Below are 24,376 nucleotides of genomic sequence, written 5' to 3' on the forward strand. Positions count from 1 at the left end.
ATGGGGGGGGCAGACTTGGGCTAGAGGCCCCCCACCCCAGGGACTCCTGAAGCTGCCTGGGAGGAGGGGGGAGGGGCAAATAGGGGCGGGGCTCCACTCCTCCGGGAGCCAGCATCCGTCAGGAGCCCTGCTCTGCAGGGTGCAGGTGCAGAGGCCTTACCTGCCCCCAGAGGCTGCACCACGCGGCTCGCACTTGGCGCCTGTCGCTGGTAAACACCTCCCCCAGCAGCCAATAGGCACCCTCGGTCTGTCCCCAGGGCGGGATCAGGGCCGGGAGGGCGCGGAGGATAGGAGGCGGGGAGGGAGCAGCCTGCCCAGGGTTGAGGGTGAAGGGCATTGCACCCAACGCCATCCAGGCCTCGGCTCAGACAGACTTTATTCCCGGCCCCCAGAGCCCTCGGGGGCCGCGCAGCCCAGCCAGCCGCTCACCCCAACTCCCTCGGCGCCGGCTTCGATCCTGGCAAAGGCCTGGGCACCAAGACAGCTCCGGCGGTGGGGAGCCAGCCTGGGCTCCCATTGGGGCCAGCTCTCATCCCGTGTGTGACGGCCCCTCCTCCACTGCCGGACCCTTGCCAGGAAGGGAACTGAGTCACTGGAGGCCAAGTGCGGCGCCTGTCTGTGGGGCCGGCATCGGCTGTCCGGGAGCTTGGCGCTGGCACTGGTGGGTGGCATCTTCAGAAGCGGGTGTCCAGGAAGGAGGTAGAGCCTCGGTGGGGCCTGGGGGGGCCCTCGAGGGGTGGGCCCCGGGCCCGAGTCAGGAGCCCGTGGAAGGTCTTGCCGCGGGTCTGAGGTTTGCGCCGTGGGGGTAGGGGCTCCTCTGGGGGCTGCACCACGATTTGGGGCACCTCCGGCTTGCTGCCTCCTCGCGCCCCGGCCAGCTGCTGGGCCTCAAAGATGGCCTGGGCTCCTGGAAGACGGGCCTGTGGCTGTGGCGATGGCCCCGGCGCTGCGTCCGACAGCTGGGCCAGCTGGACCCGGATCTCCCGCTGCAGGGCCCTCTCGGACAGGGCCACGCTGTGCACCTGCGGGGAGGGGCTGGTGCTGAGCTGGCCCCTCCCAGAGGGAGGCAGGAAGCCACGAGGTCAGGGAGGGGCGCGGGGGGCTGGGTAGCAGAGTCCAGGAAGTGGCTGAGGGCTGAGCGGGGCGCACACAGCCTCTCCGGGAGGGCCATGGGAAGCCGCGTTCGCTCGGGGACCAGGCCACAGCAAGGGGAGGGCGGGGGGCACCCACCTGCGACATGAAGCCCTCCTCCTGCAGCAGCGAAGCGGGGATGGCCCTCAGGGCGCCCAGGGTCTCCAGGAGCCCGGGGCAGGCGGCACGCTGCTCTGCGGTGCCCAGGGCCAGGCGCACCAGCGTCAGTCCCACGCGGAACAACACCTTGACACCTGCATGCCGGGGAGGGGCCCACTGAGGGAGCCAGCGTAGCCCCTCCTCACTCTGCGCCTGGAGCTGTCCTCAGGGTGGGCGCCCACTAAGGCCTTGCCAGCTTTAGGGACTCTGTCACTTGGGTTCTGAAATAGTCTAGGTGGAGCTCCGCCCCCCGACCCCAAGAGGGTAAGGCTCACGAGTGTGCGTGCCGTGTGTGTGTGTGTGTGTGTGTGTGGTCTCAGGCCTATCCTGCAGCCTCAAGACCCCTTACTGGCAGCCCCTGGCCTGTAGGAGCGGCCACAGGGATGACTGTCATTGTCCTCTCTCAGCCACACTGAGCAGGCCCCACCCCCCAGTCTGAGGCTGCTAGGGCGGTGACACAGGGATGGTGGCCTGACCTGTGGCTCTAAGACAGCCGGGGTCCTTCCCTGGGGGCCGGCCTGAAGCTTGCTGGGCCCACAGCCAGTGCTCAGTATATGATCGATTTCTATTAGGCGTAACCGGCAGGTGCAACACACAGAACGGAACTCAGACAAGTTATGGATGGGGACATCGAGACGGACCCCAGGGGCTGGCGCTGCGGCGTAGTGGGGTTAGCCACAGCCTGTGACGCCTGCCTCCCATATGAGTGTCAGTTTGAGTCCCGGCTGCTCCACTTCCTAACCAGCTCCCTGCTAATGCCCTGGGAAAGCAACGGAAGGCAGCCCAAGTCCTTGAGCCTCTGCACCCCTGTGGGAGACCCGGATGAAGCTCCTGGCTCCTAATTTCGACCTGGCTCAGCCCCAGCCTTTGCGGCCATCTGGGGAGTGAATCAGCAGATGGAAGACCTCTCTCTCTTGCTCTCTCTCGCTCTAACACAGAATAAGGTCCGGGAGCCCAGCGCTTGCGTGTGCCACTCCCCTCACAGGCCCCAGTCTCCAGTCCCTGCGGCCTGGCGCCAGCCTGCCACTACCTCGTGGACCTGCTTACGTAGTCGCCCCTCATCGGAACGGAGGTCTCGCCCACCCAGGTCTCCCCAGAGAGCGGAGCCCTGCCTTCTCCCACCCATGCCGCAGCCTCGCCTGGTCTCCGAGGCACACAGCTCCAGCTCCCACCCAGCCACCTCCCCCGAGACGCCTCCCTGACTGCAATGAGCCAGGGCCAGGAGCGGGGGGGCCCTTTCTCCCGCACCAGGCCGGGCACCACCTTCGGCCCCCCCATCCCGGGCCCCAGGAGGGCCTGGAGAGGGAGAAGTCCGAGCTGATGAGCTGGCTTCCTCCCCAGGCACACCCTCCCCGCCCCAAGCCTCCCGCCCGCCTGGCCACGGGCCGCCCCACTCACCCTCGCTGAGGAAGGTGTCCCAGACGCGCAGCACCGTGGGGAAGGGCAGCGAGCGGGCGAAGAGGCACAGGAACCACTCGGGCAGGTACAGCAGGGGCCCCACGCCCACCTGCTGCAGGTGCTTGTGCACACGCGGGAGCAGCCGCCGCAGCAGGGAGGAGAACACCTCGGCGTCCAGCCGCACGGCCTCCTGCGGCCACGGCCGTCAGCCCGCAGCCTGGCGCCACCCGCACCACCGCTGCCCCGGGCCCCTGGGCTGCTGCCCCCCGCCCCGCCATGCCCAGCCTCTCACCATGTGGGGCCCGTAGTAGCCGGGGAGGTAGACCTCACAGATCTGCACCAGGCACCAGAAGGCCTCCTGGAGGGGCGGGCACAGGAGGGGGCTGGGAAAGGGGTGCGGCCCCCCCTGCCCGGTGCCTGAGAGCCTCTGCCCGAGACAGAGGCGCGAGAAACAGGGCTCGGGGTGTTGGGCTGGACGGTCCCTGGGTTCCTGGGGTCAGGGGTCACGGCCATGGGATTCAGAATCAGGAGTCATGAGGTCAAGGTAGCCGCACCAGACCCCTACCGAGGTCACTGGAGTAAGGGCTGGGGTCGGGGGTCCCAAGTCCCTGGGGTCTTGAGAGTCATGAGGTCAGTGGTCCTGAGGCCCTGGGTCCCCAGGACACCATGTCCCCAAGGCCAGTGTTACTTGGGATTTGGGGTCATGGGCCCGGAGTTCAGGATGGCCAGGTCCCTGGGGTTGGGGGTCAGAGTCCTGGGTCGCCGGCCACTCACCTCCGGGGGCAGGTGCATGAGCAGCACGGCGGCCACGGGGCCCTGGGCTTGGCAGTAGCCCTGGTCGGGCCGGTACAGGGTGTAGGCCTTGAGCACCTGCAGGAGCCCCTGCTGCCTGTGCCAGGAGACCCCATCAGGGCCAGCCCCCGGGCACCCCTTCCCACCCTCCCCCAGGTGCCCTGGGACACACGGCAGCAGCGGTAGATCGGGGCGACCGGGCCGAAGGTCCCACCAGGTCCCTGGGCACCCCTTGCCTCGTACCCATGACCCTGGGGGGACACAAACATCTCGTGCAGGGGGAACTGGCGGTGCAGGTCCCTGCCAATGGTCTCCAGCCACTGCGGGTCCCCGGGGGCCTCTGCCAGCTCCTGTGGCGGGCAGGAAGGCGGGCGTGAGGGCTCTGTGTGGCGCAGCCCCCCGGGGGGAGGTGGGCCTGCCGCGCCCTCACCTGGTAGGTGCCGGGGCTGCCGCTCTGACGCACGTGGGCCCCGCACAACAGGGGCCAGCAGCGGGCCCGCAGGGCCGAAGGGATGCCCTTGCGACACTGGAGTTTCACCTGCGGGCGAGGCGGGCGGTGAGGGCCATCCCCGCGGCCCGAGCACAGCAGCGGGCTGGCGGCAAGGGCACCCCTCACCTTCTTGTACCGGCGGGACATGGTCTTCTCCCAGTGCTGCGTCAGCTCCACCCACTGCATCTCCCGCTGCCGGATCAGGCCTGCCGGGGGCTGGCCCGTCCTGGGGGCACGGGACACAGGTGTCAGGCGCCGGGCAGCCGTCCCCTCGGGCCACACCTGTCCCCCACCCCTGCTGGCCGCCCGGGTGAGGCCCGTTAGTGGCCCTGGAGATCCCCAGAAAGCCCCCAGAGTGAGCTGTGTCCCAGAGGCTACCAGCGGTTGTCACAGGGCCAGGGCAGAGCAGAATGATGGGGTGAGTGGGTGTTTGTGGGGCGGGGAGCCTGGTCGGCTGCCTCCGGGGACAGGGACGTGGACGATCCCCAGGCAGCTGGTCGGACGGTGTCCCGCACTGGACACCAGGAGTCCTGAGTGTCGGCTGTGCTGTGTGCCCTGGGGCAAGTTTCTGTCTGTCTCTGAACTTGTTTTCCTGTCTGTACAGGAAGGGCTGGTAGCAGGCGAAGTTGGGATTCGGAGCTGGGATTCCAGGGCCCACGATTAAAAGGGGAAGGATGTTTAGTCTCCGGGGTGGGGGCGAAAGAGACAGACAGAGCCACCCCCACCCGGGTGATTCCACATCAGTAGGACTCCACCTGGCGCCTGGGGACGGTGACACTGGCCGAGTCCCCAGTGTCCAGTCCCCACGCCAGACCCTCCCAAAGCAGGGTCTCCCTCAAGAACTCCGCCCCCGCCCCACCCTCAGCCCCGACCCCCTGCCGCCCAGCCCCGCCTCACTCACCCGGGCTCCTCCGCCGAGCAGCCCCCAATGAAGCCATAGCGATCGGCCTGGCGATATGGGCCGGGCCCACTCAGCTCCGAGTCGGACCCCAGGGAGCTGGAGTCCTCCTGCAGCTCGGAGGTCTGCAGCAGCTCCTCCCCCAGGGCCCGGGCCATGGTGCGAGACCCTCCAGGCCACGGGCTGCGGCCAGCTGCGGGCGTGGAGAGCCACTGTGAGGGGGCCGCTCCCCGCCCTCCCGGTGCCCGGGTCAGAAGGGACAGGTCTCAGGGCATCCCGCCAAGCCCCCGTGTCCTTTCACGGGCGTGGGGGGAGAGCAGCCAGGCTGTGAAATGACAGGAGGGCCAGGCCTTGGCACCCAGACCCCGAACCCACCGGCCCCGGCCCGAGGCGCCCTGCTCACCTACCGCTGCACCTCACCCCTCACCTCCTCCTCCCACTTCCTCCTCACAGCCTCAGCAACCCGCTGGGGGCCCCTCCCAAGGGGGGGGTCACCCCTTCCTCTCCGAGCTCTTCCTGCCCCCGCAGCGCCCCTGAGCCACCAGCTCCTCCCCTCCCCGGCGGCGGCCTCGGGTTCCTGTGCTGCGTGCGACGGCGCCAGGCCACCTGGGTGGCAAGCTCGGGGTGCCAGTGAGGACCGCGGCTGCTGTCGCGTTTGCCCGTCACCACCTGCACCCTATGGGATACTATTTCGCCCCTGGAAAGGTCATTGCGGGACTTAGTAAAAAGTGCACTTAGCATGCACAGGACAGCGTGGAGCATCCCGAGCGAGGGACGCGCGGATGTCCTGGGGCTGGTCAGCTGCCTGGGGGTCACCCGCCAGCCCCGGGACTCGGTTCCCTTGTATGCACTGGCAGAGCGTGACCGCAGCGTCTGGGCAGACGGGTCTTCACGTGCTCACACCACCCGGCCGCCCAGGCCGCCCGGCCCGTGCGAGAGAAAAACAACTTCCACGGTCCTTCCGGTCCCCCAGCCTCTGAAACGGGCTGGGCGGTGCCGCGGGGGTGGAACCCGGCTCGGCCCCGCCCCGAAAGCCCCGCCCCCCAGCTCCTAGGCCAGGCCCCGCCCCGCGCCGCCGCGCTCCTCGTCCAGCGGCGGCGCCAGAGCGTGGAGGGGCGGGGCCTGGCCCGGGGCGGGGCGGGGCCTGGGCCGGGCGGGGCGGGGCCTGGGCCGGGGGCGGCCCGGGGCGGGCGGAAGCAGCGCCAGGCCGGAAGGAGGCTGCGGGCGGGCGGGAGGCAGGAGTGGGCCCGGAGCTGCTGGGCCCGAGCGGCGGCGCCGCCATGTCCGACAGCGAGAAGCTCAACCTGGACTCTATCATCGGGCGCCTGCTGGAAGGTTGGCGGGGGTGGCGGGGCGGCCGTGCCCACCGCCGCGCCCCGGGCCCCGCCAGGCCCGGAAGTGGCGCGCGGACGAGCCGGCCCCTCCCGGACCAGCTCGGGCTGGGCGGAGGCGGCCCGCGAGCTCGCCGCTGGGCCCGGCTCCTGGGCTGAGGGGAGAACCCGTGCGCCCTCGGGCTTTGGGCGACGGCCCCCTGGGAGGGCCTCGAGGGTGGTGGGGGTCTTTCTGGTCCTGGGAGGCCTGAGGCGGCGGCCAGGGCAGGCGCCGCAGCCCCCGCAGCCCCCGCGGCCGGGAGGGTCCCCGGCGGCCCCGCAGGTGCCCGCGGAGAGCCACTCGTGTCGCCCACCTGCTCCTGGCTCGGGGGCCGGGTGCTCAGCCCCCTCCCCCCGCCCCCCAGTGCAGGGCTCGCGGCCCGGAAAGAATGTGCAGCTGACGGAGAACGAGATCCGTGGTCTGTGCCTCAAATCCCGGGAGATCTTCCTGAGCCAGCCCATTCTGCTGGAGCTGGAGGCGCCCCTCAAGATCTGCGGTGAGCCCCCCGCCGGCCCCTCCCCCGCGCAGGCCCGGGGCCCCTCCTCGCTGACCCCGCCCCCGGCCCCCAGGTGACATCCACGGCCAGTACTACGACCTGCTGCGGCTGTTCGAGTACGGCGGCTTCCCCCCGGAGAGCAACTACCTGTTCCTGGGTGACTACGTGGACCGCGGCAAGCAGTCCCTGGAAACCATCTGCCTGCTGCTGGCCTACAAGATCAAGTACCCCGAGAACTTCTTCCTGCTGCGCGGGAACCACGAGTGCGCCAGCATCAACCGCATCTACGGCTTCTACGACGAGTGTGAGCGCGCGCCGGCGGGTGCCCGGCGTCCACCCTGCCCCTGCCCCTGCCCCGGGGCCGCCCTGCATCCCTAACCTGAGCCCTCTGGACGCCTGAGGGGTCGTGGTGTGGCCCCGCTCACAGGGTGGGGGAGCCGGCCCGACAGGGGCGGGGCAGGGGCCCAAGCCCTCCTTGCCTTCCAGTCCTCTCCCAGCCCACAGGGTGCCCTGGCGGCCCGAGCGCCAGGCCTCCCCGTGAGCCGTCCCCGTCCCCGTCCCCTCACAGGCAAGAGACGCTACAACATCAAGCTGTGGAAGACGTTCACCGACTGCTTCAACTGCCTGCCCATCGCGGCCATTGTGGACGAGAAGATATTCTGCTGCCATGGCGGTGAGGCTGGCTCTGGGCGTGTGCCGGGAGGGGGCCTCGGCATCCCGTCTCTGTCGCCTCCAGAAGGCCCTCCACCCGGCTGGCCTAGGCCGCGCTCACCTCTGCTGGGCGTCCGGCACCCCGCTGGGCTGCTAGTCCCGTTCCTGGGGGTGAGCGCAGTCGCGGAGGGAGCACTTCTGCCTGTCTGGGCGCCGGCGGGACCGGGGCCGCACGGTGGCGGGAAGGCGAGGCTGACTGGCAGAGCCTTCCTGGGGGGAGCCCCCTAGTCACAGAGGGAGGGACAGATGTCCCATCTTCACTCCCAGGACGGCTGCAACGGCCAGGGCTGGCATCTCTGTCTCCCACAGGGGTGGCCAGGCCCGGACCCCTGAGCCACCTTCCGTTGATTCCCCAGGCCAGTGGCCGGGAGCTGGGCCGGAAGTGGAGCAGCTGGACGCCACCCAGTGCCCGTGTGGGTCGCAGGCTACCTGCTGTGCCACCGTGCCAGCCCCCGTCCTTACGTTTTTTAAGATTTACTTATTTGAAGGCAGAGTGACAGGCACCGCACACCCAGTGGTTCACTCCCCCAGTGCCCCCAGTAGTCGGAGCTGGGCCAAGCTGAAGCAGGGAGCCCGGAAGCCCACCCGGGCCTCCCTCGCGCAGGGCCCCAAACACTCGGGCGTCCTCGGCTGCTCTCCAGGCGCGTTGGCAGGGAGCCGGCCAGGACGTGGAGCGGCTGGGCGCCCGCGGCTGAGACTGGTCCTCTCCCCAGGCCTCTCCCCCGACCTGCAGTCCATGGAGCAGATCCGGCGCATCATGCGGCCCACGGACGTGCCCGACCAGGGCCTGCTGTGTGACCTGCTGTGGTCTGACCCCGACAAGGACGTGCAGGGCTGGGGCGAGAACGACCGCGGCGTCTCCTTCACCTTCGGCGCGGAGGTGGTGGCCAAGTTCCTGCACAAGCATGACCTGGACCTCATCTGCCGGGCGCACCAGGTGGGCCGGGCTCCGGCCCGGGGGGAGGGGCGGCGCGCCCCGCAGGACTGACCGCCCCACCCCCACTCCCCCCGCAGGTGGTGGAGGACGGCTATGAGTTCTTTGCCAAGCGGCAGCTGGTGACACTTTTCTCAGCCCCCAACTACTGTGGCGAGTTCGACAACGCCGGAGCCATGATGAGCGTGGACGAGACCCTCATGTGCTCCTTCCAGGTGGGGAGCGGAAGGAGGGGGCCCGGCCCGGCCCCGCCCCGCCCCCCACGCCTGACTGCCTTTTGTCTTTTCAGATCCTTAAGCCGGCCGACAAGAACAAGGGCAAGTACGGGCAGTTCAGTGGCCTGAACCCTGGAGGCCGACCCATCACCCCACCCCGCAACTCTGCCAAAGCCAAGAAATAGCCCCCGCGTGCGGCCCCCTGCCCAGACAGGGGCTGACTGCACAGGAACCATGCTGCCACGGCCGTGCCGCCTCGGCCGCCACCACGGGGACACGGGCCTCGGTGGATCTGTTTTTTAATGAATCACTAGCAGCACCCACCCCCCAGGCTCCCTCCAGCCTGCACCTGCGCGGCTGCAAGCAGGATCCTGGGGCCAAGGCTGCAGCTCAGGGCGACGGCGGCCAGACTGGGTCTCGTCTCGTGTGGCCGCAGGGCTGGCAGCCGGGTCCCAGGGCAGCCCGTCTGGTCTCCTGAATAAAGGTCAAAGCTGGATTCTGGCCACGGCCTGCGTTTCCCTTGTCCGAGCACGGCCACTGGGGAGGGCAGCTTGCCGGGCACAGGCCCAGCCAGGGCAGCCTGAGCCACACACTCGGGTCCAGAGGTTCCTAGAATTCCAGACCAGAGCCAGAGGACTGGGGAAGGCGAGAAAGCAGCCTGTGCCAGCGCAGGGCTTCCCTGAGGTGTGGCTTGGGTCTGAGCAAAGAGCAGGTCTCGGGTGCGGGCCGGCGGGCTGCCAGCGGCGGCCGGGGCCTGGCCTTCGGCCTGCGGCAGACAAAGCGGTGAGGAGCCTCCTGCCGGGGCGGCGAGGCCCTGGCTCCCTCCCCAGCTGCTGCCACCCCGAGGCCGGGCCCGGCTGGCGCCACTGAGCCTGGGGTCAGCCTTCGCCGTCGCTGTCTTCAGCCAGCACAGAGCTGGGGCCCTGGGGGGAGCGCATGGGGGTCAGGACGGAGCCGAAGAACAAGGAGCGGAACTGGAAGGAGAGGAAGTTGCGTGAGCTCTGGGGGCTGCTCCCGTGCTCCCCTCCCAGCCCCAGCTGCGCCGCCAGCCCCTACCTTCTTGGGTGGGGGGGTCCCAGGCACTGTAGTGGGCTCAGCTTCGTCTTCGTCCTCGTCCTCGGAGGGGGGTGCGGGGCTGCAGGGCGGCTGGGGACCTGGTGAAGGGGACCCGGAGGGCCGCGCCCACGGGGCCTCACTGCCTCCGCTGGTTTCCATGGCGATCATGTAGGAGTCCATGTCGTCGCTGGCGAAGTCGTCCTGGTGGGGTGTGCTGCGGGCAGAGGGGGCGTGAGGCGCAGGGAGGGCGGGGCCTGGGGGCTCAGGGCCCACTAGTGGTCACTTGGCTGTATTCTGCTTTGCTAGAGAGGAAGGATGCAGGGCCAAGGGGAGGCTTCCTGGAGGAGGTGGGGCTCGCATCCGGCTGTCGGGGGAGGGGCTGCAGAGGCGTGCTGGGGGCTGGCTGGGCTCTGCTCTGGGAGGGGAGCAGCAGGCCTTGTAAGGGAGTGGGCCACAAGGGGCCCAGGCCCCCCCTTCCCCGGGGACGGGCGCTGGAAAGCACTGGCGCCCTGGGACGCGCTGGGCGGGGGGCCAGACCCAGCTTCCTCTGCTTCGGCTAGGCCGGCGTCCTTCCCAGCCCACCTGCCCTCCCAGCCACCTGCTTCCCCCACCCCAGGCAGCCCCTGCCTCCGCCCCGGCCTGGGGGGAGGCTCAGAGGGGAGGCTCCAGCCAGAGAAACCAGGCCAACAGGGCCTTGGGGAAGCTTCCCTGGGTGGGAGGGGTCTCCAAACAGCTGACCACGAAGCCGGCAGGAAGTGTGTGCTGGGGGAGGTGCGGACGCTGGAAGCAGCAGGCTCAGGCAGGGGGCCGAGACCAGCAGAGGAGGGGTGCGCAGGCGGCGCCCTCACCTGTGGGCCTGGAGCCGAGGTTCCGGCCTGCGGGGCTCCAGGGAGCCCAGGCCCAGGGAGTGCGGGTCCGGCTCCGACAACGTGGCCAAGACAAAGTGGCCATCCAGCGTAGAGTCCTCCACAGTGAAGATGGCCGGCCTGGGCAGGGGACGGGCCCGCGCCGGTCACTCCAGGACAGGGCTGCTGCCAGCCCCCCCGCCCTGTCCCTCGGCTGCGCGTTACCTGCCCGGAGTATCGAAGTGAACGCTAAGCGACAAGTTCGCCGACTCGGCAAAGCTCAGGAGCCCCTGGGAGGGAGAGAGAGGCAGAGCGGTGAGGCCGGGTGTCGGCCCGCCGGGGCGGCGTGGCACGTGGCGCGGCGGGAGGCTCACCCGGAACTCCTTGAGGCAGAACGTGACGGCCACCCCCTCGCGGACCCGCAGCTGCTGGAAATCGTCCTCCCCCAGGCTCATCTCTGTCACCATGGCTTTGAGGGAGCTGTCTGGGGGGCAGGCCGGGAGGAGGTGAGGACCCGCCCCGGCACCCAGCACGCGGGGCAGCAGCCCGCCTCCTCACCTGCCTCGTCCTCCTGATAGCTGCGCAGGATGACCCTGCGGCCAGCGCCGACGCCCAGCGTCACCTCGGCCAGGGCGAGGGGGAAGGGCAGGACGGCCTCTCCCAGGACCCTGCGGGGAGAGCAGCGCGTCACGGGCAGGCAGGGGTGGCCAGGAGCCGGGACACAGCCCCTGCCCGCGCAGCCGTGGGGCACTGCGTTCGCCCATCCCTAGGAGCCAGGACTCAGGGCGCCCTGCAGGCCTCATCTACGGACGTGTGCCACAGCTGAAAGACGGCAGGCACGGCTCTCGGCTGCTGCAGGAACTGGCGCCCGCGAGAAAGAGCAGCAGTCGCTCGTTCTGAACAGGCGGTGGGACCGCGCTGTGGCGCAGTCGTGCTAAGCTGCCCGCTGTGACGTCCGCTGACTCCAGTCCTGGCCGCTCCCTGCTCACGTGCCTGGGAAAGCAGCGGGGCACGGCTCGAGCGTCTGGGACCCTGCACCCACACGGGAGACCCAGATGGAGTTCTGGCTTTGGCCACATCCTGGCCCAGCCCCAGCCGTTGCAGCCATTTGGGGCGTGAACCAGTGGATGGAAGATCGCTCTAACTCTGCCTTTCAAATAAGTGAAATATCTTTTAAATTAATTACTCGAAAGAAAGAGAGGCAGAGGCAGAGAGAGGTCTTCCATCCGTTACCCAGATGGCCACAACAGCCAGAGCTGGGCCAAATCGAAGCCAGGAGCCAGCAGCTTCCTCTGGGTCTCCCATTCGGTGCAGGGGCCCAGACACTTGGGCCACCCTCCACTGCTTTCCCAGGGCACAGCAGAGAGCTGGATGGGAACCGGAGCAGCTGGGACTTGAACTGACGCCCACATGGGATGCCAGCACTGCAGGCGGCGGCTTTACCTGCTATGTCACAGCCCGGCCTGGATAACATGTATCTTAATAAAACTAAGAGCGTGGCAGGCCTTGCAGCTCAGAGGTCAGGCCGCTGCCTGGGACACCCACACCCGTGTCAGAAAGCCTGGTTCAAGTCCGCCTACTCCGAATCCTATCCAGCTTCCTGCAGACGATGGGAAATGCAGATGCGGGCGTGGGTTCCTGGCTGCAGCCTAACCCAGCCCTGTGGGCACTGAGGGAATGAAGCAGCAGGCGGAAGATGGCCCTTCCCTCTGTTGCCCTGCCTTTCGTGTGAGTAGAAAAGTCAGTATTTGGTCCTCACATGGAGACCAGGGCGAAAGCCTCCCCTTCCCCTGACGGCGTCCCGGGCAAGTGCGGCTCAGCAGAGCCCGGGGCGCGCGCCGCCGGGATCCACAGGGGCCTTCAGAGCCCACGAGCAACGGGGGGACGGGGGCTGCTGGATGCAGGTGGGGTCCCGCGGGGAGCAGGGGGCAGCCCAGCCCTCTCTCGGCTGACCCTTGGCTCAGACCTTTAACCGCAGTAACACGCACGCCTGCCCGCCCCTGCGGCCCTCGGTGCGCCCCCTGCACGGGCAGCCCTCCTGGACACGGCATCTCCGGCTTGGCCCGGCCACTCAAGGCCTGGAGCCTGGGCGTTAGAAGGGGGCTTCCCCGGAGCGGCGACCCCGCGGAAGAAGGGCAGGCCAGGCCTTCCCGGTCACCCAGGCCAGCCGCGCGCTCTTCCAGCGGAATCGGAATGGCCGAGCGCCAGAGCACCAGGCCCGGCCCCTGGGACGGACGAGCACGGGGCCGAGACCTCCGTTCCTTCGGCTCGCCTGTACGTCGAGGGACCCCGGCTGAGGACCTGCCCGCCGCTGGCTGGGTGAAGTCTGAGGCTCCCAGCGAGCGCAGCGGATACGGGGGCAGTGCCTTCCTCAGCCGACCCCCTGAGCCCCCAAGTAGGAAGGGGCGTGCTCACCGTGCGGGGGCGCAGAGCTTGTAGGGGCACGAGGCTGGGTCAAAGACGGCCTGCAGGGACTCGCAGTCCTGGAAGGCCAGGTTGTGGGTCTTCCTCACCCCTGCACGGGCAGACGGGGTCTCAGCGCGCCTCGCGGGCCTCGGCCTCCCCAGGGACCCCGGCCCGCCTGCAGCCCGCTCACCGTATCTGCAGTGCAGCTGCACGACCAGGCGGCTGCTCCTGCCACTCAGGGAGATGCAGCACGTCTCCACCGTCTTCTCCAGCATCGCCAACGAGCGGAAGACGGACAGGAAGGACTGGGGGCGGGGGGCGGGACATCAGCTCTCCAGGCCGAGCAGGCCGGGCGCGGGCGCCCAGGACAGAGCCTCACCTTCATCAGGATCTTACAGTGCAGCGGGTCCTGCCCGGGGGTGGCCGCCTGGTACTGCTGGAAGAAGAGCGGGGCAAACAGGAAGCAGGCGTAGGCAGAGCGGGAGGAGTTCACGGTGCGCAGGGAGAGCTGGGGACGGACAGCAAGGGCAGGGCCGTGGTCAGGCGCTGCGGGCCGCCTGCGCCCTCACGCGCGGTCAGCAGCCCCCTTCTCCAGGAAGCCTTCCCAGCCTACCTGAGCACTGCGGGGAACAGCCGAGTGCCGCGCCCCCTGCCCTCCCTCCCCGTCTTCTCTAGGTCCCCTCACCCCACCCCCTCGCTGACGCTGGGCACCCCTGCGAGGCCCACTGCCCTCAGGGCGCCCTCCGGCCCGGGAAGACGGCAGGACCCAAGCATGGAAACGCACTCCGCGCACACGTCTGCCCAAGGCCATCCCGCGTGCTCCGGGTCGGCAGCCTGCATGCCCCGGCCCCTCACCCCTTCCTCCATGGGTTCCAGGTAGAGCTCATCCCCGATGCGGGACAAGGAGTGGACGGCCTTGCCGAGCACTGCAGAGAGGAGACAGGGGCGGTTAGGCGGGCGCCCCGGCCGGCTCCCGCGCCCCGTAGCCGGGCCGGCCCGGACTCACCTTTCACGTTGCCGCCCGTGACCAGGCACCGCATGCTGACTGTGGAGCTGACCCAGGCCTAGCTGGAGCCCCGGACCTAGCTCAGACGCGGGGCGCCCCGCAGCCAGCCCCAGAGCAGAGCGATGCCGCTGCTACCACCGCCGTCGCCCCTTCCCCTCTTCCCGCGCGCCGCCCCCGGCCGGCTCCGCCCCCGCCTCCTCATTGGCCGGCACAGGGCGCCTCCGTCACGTGAGAAAACGCTCGCAGGCTCCGCCGTCACGTGACGGAGCCCTAGCAGGCGCGGGGCGGGAGCTCCGTCACGTGACCCAGCGGCACCCGGGCGTCCGCCTCGCCAGCCTCGTTCCCGGCTTCTCGCGCCCCGGGCCCGACCCTGTCCCTTCCGCATCCCAGGGGCGGCCGGCGGGCACCGCAGCGCGAAGGGCGGAGAGGACGCGGCCCCGGTGCGCCGGACTGGGCCCTGGCCTCTGCTGGGCAGAGTTCCCGCGCTTCTGGCGGGGGGCTACAGGGTCGCGGCCAGACCCTGGGCACCCAGGAGCGGCGCCAGCGCTAAAACGAGGCGGCGGCACCTGGAGCTGGAGTCGGGGGCGGGCGCTCCGTCCGGCTTCGCGGAGCCCCGACGACATCGGATGGGGCAGAGGGCAGAGGCCCAGGGGCGCGGGCCCGGGCCTCGCGGAGGGTGGGGCCGGCCAGCGGACGAAGGCGCTGCTGGGAAGCGCTGGGAACGGTTTGGGAGGGGAGAGCCCGGCCCCCTGTTTTTAAAGACCCCCGACTCTGAAAGGAGGGGTCTGCCTCTTGCCCGGGGCCTGTGCTCACCGTCTGTAAAGTGGAGGGGAGCCCTGGGGGAGGCGCTGCCGCCCAGTTCCCCTTGAAGGGGCCGCCTCTGGTCCTGTGGGTTGTGCCCAGGCCCCTTGCTCTCCAGCCTGCTTTGTCTCCGCTCCGCCTCTGCAGCGTCCCTGGGGCCCTGGGGTGGGTCCTCTCCCCTTTCCCCTGCTGGGCTCCAGCTCACCACGCCGCTGTTAACTGGAGTCCTCGGGGCCCCGCCCTCTCCCGCACCTGCTACAATCCCGCAGGCAGGTCCTGAGCGCTCCGCCTCCCAGACAGATGGCAGGTGCCAGCTTCCCGTCCCTCTCCACTGCCGCCTCTGGCTTGGGCCCCCTCCTCGCTCACCTGCACAGTTCACAGCAGCAAAAGTGGGAGTTCCGGCTGCGTCATGGCCCGTCCTTGCTTGCACGCTCCACTGGTTGCCATAAAATCGGAACTCCACCCGGAGCTCACGGAGTCTGGCCCCACCCAGTCCGCACTCATCTCCCCGTGAGTGCCCGGCCTCTGCGCCCACCACTTCCTCTCTCACCTGGGACCTTTGTACCCGCTGCCCTGGCCACCTGGCATGGCCTTCCCAACTCCCTGCCCTCAGCCCAGCCTCTGCCCCACCCGGGGCTGTGGCCAAGCCCTTGCCCTGTCGGGCCACAGTGTCCATCACAGCTCACCGAAGTCTTTAGTGTGTTTGCTTATTTCGTGCCCGGGTGCCAGCCGCACACGGCCAGGGCACCGGTCGGCTTCGTTTCCTATCCCTGTGGCTCACATGGGGCCTGAGCCTCAGTAGGTGACGGTGACAGTAGCTCAGTAGGTGTGAAGTCGATGGACATGCAAACCAAATAAAGTCCAGGCTGCCGCTGGGTCCCTCTCAGTATGGGGCTGTGGCGTAGCGGGGAAAGCTCTGCCTGCTGTGTGGCATCCCACATGGGCGCCGGTTCAAGTCCCAGCTGCTCTGCTTCCGATCCAGCTCCCTGCTGTGGCCTGGGAAAGCAGTGGAGGACGGCCCAAGGGCTTGGACCCCTGCACCCACGTGGGAGACCCAGAAGAAGCTCCTAGCTTCGGATCGGCACAGCTCCGGCCGTTGTGGACAATTGGGGAGTGAACCAGCAGATGGATTTCTCTGTCTTTCCCTCTCTCTGTCTGTAACTCTGCCTCTCAAATAAATAAATATTAAAAAAAAAAAAACACAAGTGGGGAGAAACAAAGCCGGCTTCCGACCCCTCCCTGGCCTTCCCTGGCCTCAGCCCCGGCCCCCTCCGTCAAGACCACGAGCTGGCAGAGCTTCAGCGTTGTGCTTCCTCGCTGCTGCCTCTCGGCGTCTCCCTGCCCCGGGAAATCAGCGTGGCCTCTCCTGGCCCTGCCTCTGCCCGCGGCCCACTGCCTGCACAGCCCGGCAGGCCATGCGCACCGCGGCTTTGGGAGGGCAGACTGGCTGTTCACGGAGTCCAGTTTCTGCCCCAACACCTACGGGGCAGCAGGGTCCTGTGGCCCCGGGGTCTCCCGCACAAGGCCCTAGGAAGGGGGGGGGGCCACTTGGGGAGGACCCCTGCTCCCTCCTGTGCCTTCCGCAGGGCTGAGGCCAGAGAGGGGCCAGGGGCTGGCAGTCGGGAGAGCTGCGTTTCTCGGGGCGCCACACTGACTGGCGGCGTGGCCTTGCCGGAGAGATCTGGGAGCGACTCCAGCCCAGCACAGCCCCTCCGGCCTCCTTTCGTTCTCAATCCAGTGGGGGTGGGGACTGGGTGAGTGCCCCCTACCCTGCATTCTGTCACGTGGTTGTGGTGGGGGTGGGCCGACACCTTCTTTGGTGCTTGGTAACTCAGCTAACACAGATGGACTCGTCTAGGTGTGGGACAGAGCGTGACCGCTCCTGCCCTGCTCCCCGGGGCTCTCACCATGCTGGCGGCAGGCACTGGTGTGCTAGAGGGTGGTGTGAGAGAGGGTAAGGGCTTCCACTCTGGCCCGGCCAGCTAGGCCTCACCGGGCACGGGCCTCAACAAAGTGAGCCCGGCATAGCCAGGGGGAGGGGCCGGCCAGTGCCCGGCTCGGAGCAGAAGCTGACCCGGGCAGTCGGAGGAAGCGCCCCTTCTGTGGAGTGACGGCTCCTGAGCTCGGGGGTGGGTGATGGTGCCACAGTCTGAGGGGGTGCACCCCTGAGAAGGGCTGGGTGTGATGACAGCATGGCTGCTGGAGGCCGAGGGCATCAAGGAGGGCTTCCTGGAGGAAGAGGCAGACAGGTGAGCGAGGCAGGGAGGACCAGGAAAGCACGTTTGCTAAGGAGCTGTAGGTGCGAATGAGGAGCAGGATGTCCCAGCCGGCCCCCACAGACGAGAACTCACGTGGGCCTCTCACCCTCGAGGCTCTGCCAGGGTGCAGGCACTGGAAGGCGCGGAGGCACAGGAGTTGGGTTGGGGAGCCCCTTCCGGCTTGTCCCGCCCCCCCCCCGTGTGTGCACACTCAGGAAATGGTACCCCAGGCCTTGGGGGGACTGAGCAGGCCAGGTGGCTGGGCCATCCCAGGCTGCCTGTGATGGTGTGTGGCACCCCAGGGGCTGCCAGCCCTCCTGCCAAGCTCTGCCCAGGCCGTCCCGGGCCCCTGGCGCTGTCCCAGCAACCAGAACCATGTGTGGCGCACACCAGTGGCTCAGAAGTCTGTGTGGAATGACTGACAAGTACAGGGTTCAGAGGGTGGCAAGACTGGAACCCAGGACTGTCTGTTGAGACGGGGCGTGGGGGCCTGGGCACCAGCCTCTCTCTGAACCCCGGCTCCGTCCCTTTCAAATCGTATGCAAATGCACAAGTCGCTGGGCTTCTCCAAGCCTCTGTTGCCCCCATCTGTAAGGCGGGGTCAGGGCCTCGCCGGGCTGGGGGAGGACCGGCTGGGCCAGCGTCCGCAGAGGCCTGAGGCACTGCGCTGGTTCCCCCTTCCCTGCCCACTGCGTGCTGCCCTCCCGGGCTGCTGTCAGGTCAGGGCTGGAGAAAATCAGCCAGGAGCCTGGACGAAGCCAGGCGGGTGCACGCTAGGACCCCGGGGGGACGTCTCCCCAGGGAAGTATCACGAAGGAAAAGCCTGCCCTCCCCAAACTGGAAACTGGACCGTGCAGGGCTCCTGGGTGGGGGTGGAAGACTCGGCCAAGGGTCCCGGCAGCTGCGGCTCCGAGCCCTGCGAGAGTGCCAGGCCTCGTCTGCCCGGGTCTCCTGCCTGCAGGCCTGGCTGCCGAGGGGAGATGGGATGGAATCTTCTAGACCCGGTGGGGCTGGAAGCGGGAAGCCCGGGCTTGTTCAGCAGCAGCCGCGGGCTGGAGTTACAGGGCCCCTTGGAGCGCGAGTGAGGTAAGTTTAGGAGGAATCAAAGGCAGCGCGCTCCGCCCAGCAGGGGAGACGCCGATGGAACTCATTACCCCGAGATGTGGGCTCGGCTGCAGATACAAACAGCTTCACAAAAGGTTTAGATAAATCCGCGGGTGACAGCTCCATTCACGGGCTGGAGGAGAGGGAGGCTGCCTCAGGGCCGGGGCCGGGGCCGGGCTCCCTGAGACCACCCCTCGGCGCTCTCGCTGGAGGCAGTCCCCGGCCGCAGGGACCCCAGGAAGCAACACCGGGGTTCCGCAGGCCACCGCCTGGCCTGCGTCCCTGGTCCTTCCCTGGCCGCCCCAGGGCTCGCCGAGCACCGTTCCAGGCAAGGCCCGCTCCGGCAGCGTCCTGGCGGGTTGTCCCCTAAGGGACCAGCAGAGGGAGACAGACACCGCGTCCAGTGCCAGCTCCCGGGCCAGGGAGCGGGCTGAGGACCTGCCACCGCGCTAGGGGCAGGGGCAGAGAAGGCGCCACCCTGGCTGAGATGGGCTCGCTACGGTGCGTGTGTGTATGTGCGTGTGTGTGCGTGTGTGTAGGAGGAGTTCTCAGGGAACTGGCCGGGGGGCTACTGGTTGAGGACAGGGTGACTACAGCCCGGCCGCCTGCCTGTGTGACCTTACGCAACCCCTGCTTCTGTTTCCAGGGTTCAGTAGCAGCCAGACGCCCCTATTTCAGGAGAATCAGCGGTGCGCGGCGAGCAGGGGCCCGGAGCCCCGCGGCTTACACAGCCTGCACTCACCACCGCCTCTGCGCCCTGCCACCCCGGGGGCCTCCTGGAGGCAACGCTGTCCCTGCTGAGCCCGGGGTCCGAGGAGCCCAGGGAGCCACATCCCCAGTCCTACTGCAGTCCCCTTGCCCCGCCCCGCCAGCCCCGGGCCCCGGGCGGAGGCTGGGTGTCTCCCAGCCACACTGTAGGCCAAGGCATCCATTGCAGGTGCTTCACGAAGCCTTTGGGGGTGACGGGAGCCCACAGGCCTGCGTGCCAGCCCCTGCTCAGCCCGCCTGTGGCCTCCTGTTTGCCTCTCCCTGCCCCCGCAGTCATCCCTACTGTCTCCCGCCCCCCGCTGTGACCTTGCACCTTCTTTTGCACCTTTTTTTTTTTTTTTTTGACAGGCAGAGTGGACAGTGAGAGAGACAGAGAGAAAGGTCTTCCTTTGCCGTTGGTTCACCCTCCAATGGCCACCGCGGCCAGTGCGCTGCGGCTGGCACACCGCGCTGATCCGATGGCAGGAGCCAGGTACTTCTCCTGGTCTCCCATGGGGTGCAGGGCCCAAGCACTTGGGCCATCCTCCACTGCACTCCTGGGTCACAGCAGAGAGCTGGCCTGGAAGAGGGGTAACTGGGACAGAATCCGGCGCCCCAACCGGGACTAGAACCCGGTGTGCCGGCGCCGCAAGGTGGAGGATTAGCCTAGTGAGCCGCGGCACTGGCTCTTCTTTTGCACCTTTAAAAAAGTTTTATCTTACTTATCTGAAAGGCAGAGTTACAGAGAAAGAGACAGAGACTTAGAGAGGTCTTCCATCCGCTGACTCACTCCCAAATAGCTACTACAGCCAGGGCTGGGCCAATCTAAAGCCAGGAACGTCCACCAGGTCTCCCACGTGGGTACAGGGGCCCAGGGACTTGGACCATCCTCCGCTGCCCTCCCAGGCACACCAGCAGGGAGCTGGGTCGGAAGTGGAGCAGCCGGGACTCGAATCAGCGCCCCCACGGGATGCCGGTGCTGCAGGCGGCAGCTTCACTCACTGTGCCACAGCGCCAGCCCCATTCTGAACTTCTTAAGTTCCTGTCTCAGTGGGCTGACGGCGTCACGGTCAACGCTGAAACGAGGAGGGGGCCCCAGGGGAAGGCTGCCGTCACCGCCTCTGTTCCACGGAGCGGAGGCCGAGCCTGGTCCAAGGTCACGCACTGGTCCCGCGAAGCCTCCCGCTGCCCACCAACAGAGGGGGCAGCGACCCTGCCCGCCTCTGACCCCCACAGAGCCCAGCCAGTCTGGAGAGAGCTGTGAGAAGCCTGGGGAAGTGGAGGGCAGGAGGAGGAGCGGCAGTGACTCAGCAGGCCCGGATAAGGATCTCCCGGCCCAGGGAGAGGTAACCCCACTCCTCTGCCAGGGAGATGGAGCCGGAGTCACAGGGCCTGCGGCACGGGTGGGTCAGGGTGCCGGAACACCCTGGGAGGATGGCAGGGACAGCCCCTGGCAGGCCAAGGAGGAGGTGAGCACCTGGGGGCGTCCCTCCTGCTCCTGCCCTCTTCACACACCCAGCACCCAGCCGCCTGGCCAGGGCGAGGCAGGCAGCAGGACCCGGTCCCTCCCACCTCCTCTCTGGCTTTGGGGGTGGGGTGGGGTGTCCTCTGGGAGGCCTGAGCTGGGCCAGGTGTGGGTTGGGCCATTGTCAAGGTAAAAGAGGCCTCTGCCCCGGGGTTTCCGCTGACTTCGCGGCCAGCTCAGGGTGAGGCAGTGCCCTGGGGCTCCTGCAGGCTGCAGGGGAAGGGAGGGTGCTCCGTGCTGCCCTCCCCTCCTCCAGCCCCAGGCCCGCGTGCCCAGAGCGCCTGGGGCCCCGGGGGCCACCTGGAAGCAAAGGCGAGCCCTGGCCCTGGTCCTGCGGGTGGGTGGCTGGCTGCTTCCCGTCCCCCGATTCCCAGCTCAGAGTCACAGCTGGGCTCACCAGCGTGCTTGGCTCTGGCCTGCGAGCACCGGGCCCCCGCGTCCCCGTCAGCCGGTGTCAGTGGAGATGGGGGGCGGGCAGTCCCCTCCGAGGCAGGCCAGGACTCTCCAGGCACTCAAGGAGCATCTCGGTGACCTGAGGCAGCAGCTGTGCCCCCGCACGGCCTGGGGACTCAGCCAAGTCTTAGGGGGAGTCAAAGCCCTCTTCTCCGCACCCGTCCCTTCCATTCCCCGGAGCCCCCTGCCCCAGGCGGCCACCTGCACGGCGCAGCTGAGGGCTCCCGGCCTGGTTCTGCCCCTGCCAGGCTGTGACCTGAGGCAGGTGGCTCGGTCTCCCCGGGCCTCCGTGCTCCCGTGATGGTGCCCGCCTCACTGGGGCCCTGTGGAGAGGCCATGGGAGGCCCGGGGAGAGCCTGAGCAGCTAAGCCCCGTCAGGGAGAAGTCAGTGTTGAAGCAGAGCCCCAGTCCGCGGGAAGGCGGCGGTGCCGGGGCCACTGGGGGAGCCCTGCTGCACCCTTATGGGGGGCGGTGCTTGGCACGCAGGTCCTCAGGGAACAGAGGAACATGTCAGTGAGCGCCCCTACTCACCTCTGGGGGCGTCTCCAGCTCACACCCTTGCTGGTCCATCAGGAGGGGCCGGGCTCACCTGCACTGGTGTTCCGGGGCCCCTGAGTCTCGGGGGGGATGCAAGCTGCAGCCAGATGGAAGGGGAGAGGGCGGCGTGGGACACCCGCCAGCCCCTGAGCCAACGCTGACTCACCTGGTGCCTGCTCTGCCCTCCACCCACCCCAGTCCTTGGGCCTGGCCTGCCTCCGGCTGTGGACAGGAAGGCCTGCAGTCCAGCAGGCCAGAGAAGGCAGGGAACCCGCGCTCCCCTCCTCCGCTCACCCAACACCCACCGTGCCGGGAAGAGGGCAGAGAGAGGTGACGGGCTTGTCCCGGGCCACCCTGGCCAACTGGGAGCCAGGCGTCCAGCTCCCCGCGATGGCCCTCTGCCAGCTCCAGCCGGCGCTGCTCTTCCCGCCCGGTTCTGACGCCCCCCCCACTCCAGGCAGCTCTCCCATCCTCCCTGGCCCCAGAGGCACCCACTACCACCTGCAGGGAGGGAGGGAGTGTCCCAAGACTGCAAAACCCTTGAAGGCAGGCTGGTGTTCCTTGTCCCCTCTGTCCTTCACGGTGCCAGCACAACGCACCACAGGACAGTGGGCAGCCAGGACGGCCCTGAGAGCCACGGCGGTGCAGGAGCTTTCCCGGGGCCCCCAGCTAGGAATCGGAGGCAGTCACTTGTCCTGCCCAACCCACGAAAACCCTGTGGGATCACCCAGCTCCACCTCGCCTTTCTTCCCTCTCCCCGATCCCAGTGGGGATCGGTGACTCCGGCCCCCACCCCACCCCAGCTGGCAGCTCCTAGCCGGCTGCCTTTGCCCAGACATGGCAGAGGGGCACTGGAGGCCTGGAAAGGGAGTCGCTTTTCTCTTTGGCAGTGTGGAAGGGGGGAGGGGAGATGCCCCCCCCCCCCCAGCAAGGGGAGAGGGCAGAGATGCAAGTCCCGACCAGAGGCCTCTCCCAGCTTGTGGGGTCACCACACTAGGAGTCAAAGACAAGCTGGGAGGTCGGAGTTGCTGTGTGTAGGACAACTGTCCCTGCAGCCACCTGGCCGGTCCTAGCTCAGGGCCACAGCCTTCGGTTCCCCCAGGACTGCCCAGGCGGTCTACCGGCAGGCACCCGCCCCGCGCCCATCCCTCCTCTTCCTCCTCCTCCCCCCTCCCTCACTCCCACCCATTTGCCTCTGCGTCTCCTCTTTCCTCCCCGGGTCCCTTCTCCCCTCCTTCTCCAGCGCCCCCTGCCTCCTTCCCCTCTCCCGGCCCCTCCTCCTCTCTGCTTTGGGGCTGCTTTCTCCCTGACTCAGCAAGGTGCTTTATAAGGTGCTGAGGGGGCTCCGCCAAATCCAAACCACATTGTCTCTGCAGACACGGGCTCTCCACAAGGAGCTGCGGCAGAGGGGAGCCGGCCGGGAGCTGCTGCCCGCTGCCCGCCCCGGCTGCCAGGGGCACCTCCTGGCCGGCCTTGGAGCCAGGCATCCAGGGGCATCTGCCTCCTTGACCTTGGCATGGGCATCAAAAGATTGTTGGGCTCGCCAGCCAAGAATGTCACTGAAACTCCAGAGTCCTGGCTGGGGTGGGGTGGGGTGGGGAGGAGGTGGGGGGTCCGGGCACTTTTCACAAAGGCCCCTCCAAGCTGCTACGGATGCCCCAGCGAGCCCCCTGCCCCCCGCCCAGGCCAGCACTCCATTCCCAGCTCATTTTCTCCTTGTTTAGGAAAAAAAAAAAAGAAAGAAAGGAAGGAAGGAAGGAAGGAAGAAAGGAGAGAGAGAGAAAAAAACCCAACCCAACAACAAAGTCTGTCCCACTCCAGTGAGGTAATTGAAAACAAACCTCTCCCCCCCCGACCCCCCCACCCCAGTCCTCTCGCGGTGCAGAGAGGGAAGAGCTGCCCTGGGAGCCCAGCACTGGCCATGGCCAGGCTGCCTGCTCGCACCCACAGGCTGCAGGGGCTGGGGCGAGGCTGCCAGGGGGCCCTCCTGTCCCGGGGCGGTGGGGGGGCAGGGCAGGCGTGGGGTGAGCCAGGCAGCACCTTCCAGGTCTGGCCCACCGCCCGCCCGCCTCTCCCCCTTTGGAGCAGCACCGTAACAACAAGAGCCACTCATTGCCGATGACTTAATTGGCGGCACAGCTCCGGTGCACCCAAGCCTTGGGGACCAAGTGACTGTCCCCCCCACTCCAGAGGAAGACCACAATGCGGGGCTGCCTGCAAGCCCCGCACAACAGCTGCTTCCTCCGTGCGCTCTCCCCGGCGGCCCGCTGGAGAGGGAGGGAGGCGGAGGAAGGGAGACCCTCCGGGGAAGGTCCAGGCTTCTGGGTCCCTTAGGTATTCCGCCCAGCACGTCCCAACCCAGGCCTGAGGGAAGGCAGGGGGAGAGTGCGCCACCGCCAAACCACCCCTACCTCACCACCGGAAAAACCCAGCAACCCCAAACCCCAGAGGAAGGAGGGCGCCAAATGTCTTCATGAAAAGCCATTCACAACCGGGGCCGCTCGCTCTGTCCATGGCCCTGACTCGGAGCGTTCCCCGCTGAGTCACCCGCGAAGCCTCTGGTGTTGAAACTGGTCCGGTGCCTCCTGTGATTAATGAATTACAAGTCCCCCACCCCGTGCACTCGGCTGGTCACAGGGAAGAAGCAGAGCCTCGGGAACTGGAGGGGGCGCCGGCGGTGGGCCCTGCCCGGCCCCCTGGGGGCACTGCAGGCCAGTCAGTCACCTGCCCCAGCCCGGCGCCTCGCGGGGCTCCAGCTTTGGGAAACGGGACTGGCGGCGGGACAATAGCAAGGGGGGCGGTCAGCGCAGACAAAGGGCAGCAGGAAAAAAGCCATCACTTGCTCCGAGGCCAGCTCGCTGGCATTTGGGAGAATGTGTCACTGCGTTTACTCAAGGGGGAGGGGAGGCTGGAGATGGGGGGCAGAGGTAGGGTGGCAGCAGAGACCCCGCACCCGGCGAGGGGCCCGGGGCAGGCACCCCAGGCCCACCGAAGCGGGAAGCCCACCCCAGGCCGCGCGCTGCACGGGCCCTCGGGGCTCTGC

The 24,376-nt window shown here is 68.3% G+C and overlaps 3 protein-coding genes across 17 annotated transcripts in view; 1 reads left to right on the forward strand and 2 right to left on the reverse strand.

Annotated features, from left to right (window-relative positions):
• Positions 1-358: 358 nt before the first annotated feature.
• On the reverse strand, positions 359-5,414 carry TBC1D10C (TBC1 domain family member 10C). 3 transcript variants are annotated; one of them, XM_070067497.1, is made up of 10 exons: positions 5,276-5,351; positions 4,872-5,061; positions 4,097-4,196; positions 3,911-4,018; positions 3,724-3,830; positions 3,463-3,577; positions 2,981-3,046; positions 2,689-2,878; positions 1,231-1,385; positions 359-1,022 (listed from the first exon to the last, which is right to left on the reverse strand). In XM_070067497.1, the coding sequence occupies exons 2-10, from the start codon at positions 5,024-5,026 to the stop codon at positions 675-677; spliced, it is 1,344 nt and encodes a 447-aa protein (XP_069923598.1). In that variant the 5' UTR covers positions 5,027-5,061; positions 5,276-5,351; the 3' UTR covers positions 359-674. The 3 variants fall into 3 exon arrangements, with proteins under 3 accessions (XP_069923598.1, XP_051682685.2, XP_051682686.1); XM_051826725.2 differs by having other exon boundaries at positions 5,272-5,348; XM_051826726.2 differs by lacking the exon at positions 2,689-2,878 and having other exon boundaries at positions 3,463-3,573; positions 4,872-5,414.
• Positions 5,415-6,645: 1,231 nt separating this feature from the next.
• On the forward strand, positions 6,646-9,096 carry PPP1CA (protein phosphatase 1 catalytic subunit alpha; the record flags this gene model as incomplete). Its single annotated transcript, NM_001101706.1, is given in 6 exon segments — positions 6,646-6,735; positions 6,809-7,039; positions 7,304-7,408; positions 8,160-8,383; positions 8,461-8,595; positions 8,670-9,096. Coding segments are annotated over 6 exon segments (896 nt in total), but the record flags the coding sequence as incomplete, so codon positions are not given.
• The window catches only part of RAD9A (RAD9 checkpoint clamp component A), a 64,510-nt gene continuing 49,011 nt past the window's right edge, over positions 8,878-24,376 (reverse strand). Inside the window, exons 3-15 of one of the 13 annotated variants that reach the window (XM_070067141.1) lie at positions 21,328-21,430; positions 18,122-18,204; positions 14,962-16,938; positions 13,758-13,828; positions 13,282-13,410; positions 13,093-13,207; positions 12,912-13,011; positions 11,055-11,164; positions 10,871-10,980; positions 10,722-10,786; positions 10,500-10,637; positions 9,652-9,865; positions 8,878-9,569 (exon numbers count right to left, since the gene is read on the reverse strand). In XM_070067141.1, coding sequence (XP_069923242.1) covers positions 9,474-9,569; positions 9,652-9,865; positions 10,500-10,637; positions 10,722-10,786; positions 10,871-10,980; positions 11,055-11,164; positions 12,912-13,011; positions 13,093-13,207; positions 13,282-13,410; positions 13,758-13,828; positions 14,962-15,385 — 1,572 coding nt within the window. In that variant the 5' untranslated portion in view covers positions 15,386-16,938; positions 18,122-18,204; positions 21,328-21,430 and the 3' untranslated portion in view covers positions 8,878-9,473. The other 12 variants (XM_070067114.1, XR_011385685.1, XM_051826626.2 and 9 more) reach the window with 12 other exon arrangements.

The sequence above is a fragment of the Oryctolagus cuniculus genome, chromosome 1, assembly GCF_964237555.1.
Source record: "Oryctolagus cuniculus chromosome 1, mOryCun1.1, whole genome shotgun sequence".
NCBI classification, from domain to species: Eukaryota; Metazoa; Chordata; class Mammalia; order Lagomorpha; family Leporidae; genus Oryctolagus; species Oryctolagus cuniculus.

Excerpts from the sequence above, each read along its gene's own strand:
- TBC1D10C (XM_070067497.1), bottom strand. The coding sequence starts at position 5,026 with ATGGCCCGGGCCCTGGGGGAGGAGCTGCTGCAGACCTCCGAGCTGCAG. Across the intron at positions 4,197-4,871 it reads TGCTCGGCGGAGGAGCCCGG|GACGGGCCAGCCCCCGGCAG; the intron begins GTGAGTGAGGCG and ends CCGTGCCCCCAG. Across the intron at positions 3,047-3,462 it reads TCATGCACCTGCCCCCGGAG|GAGGCCTTCTGGTGCCTGGT; the intron begins GTGAGTGGCCGG and ends CCGCCCCTCCAG.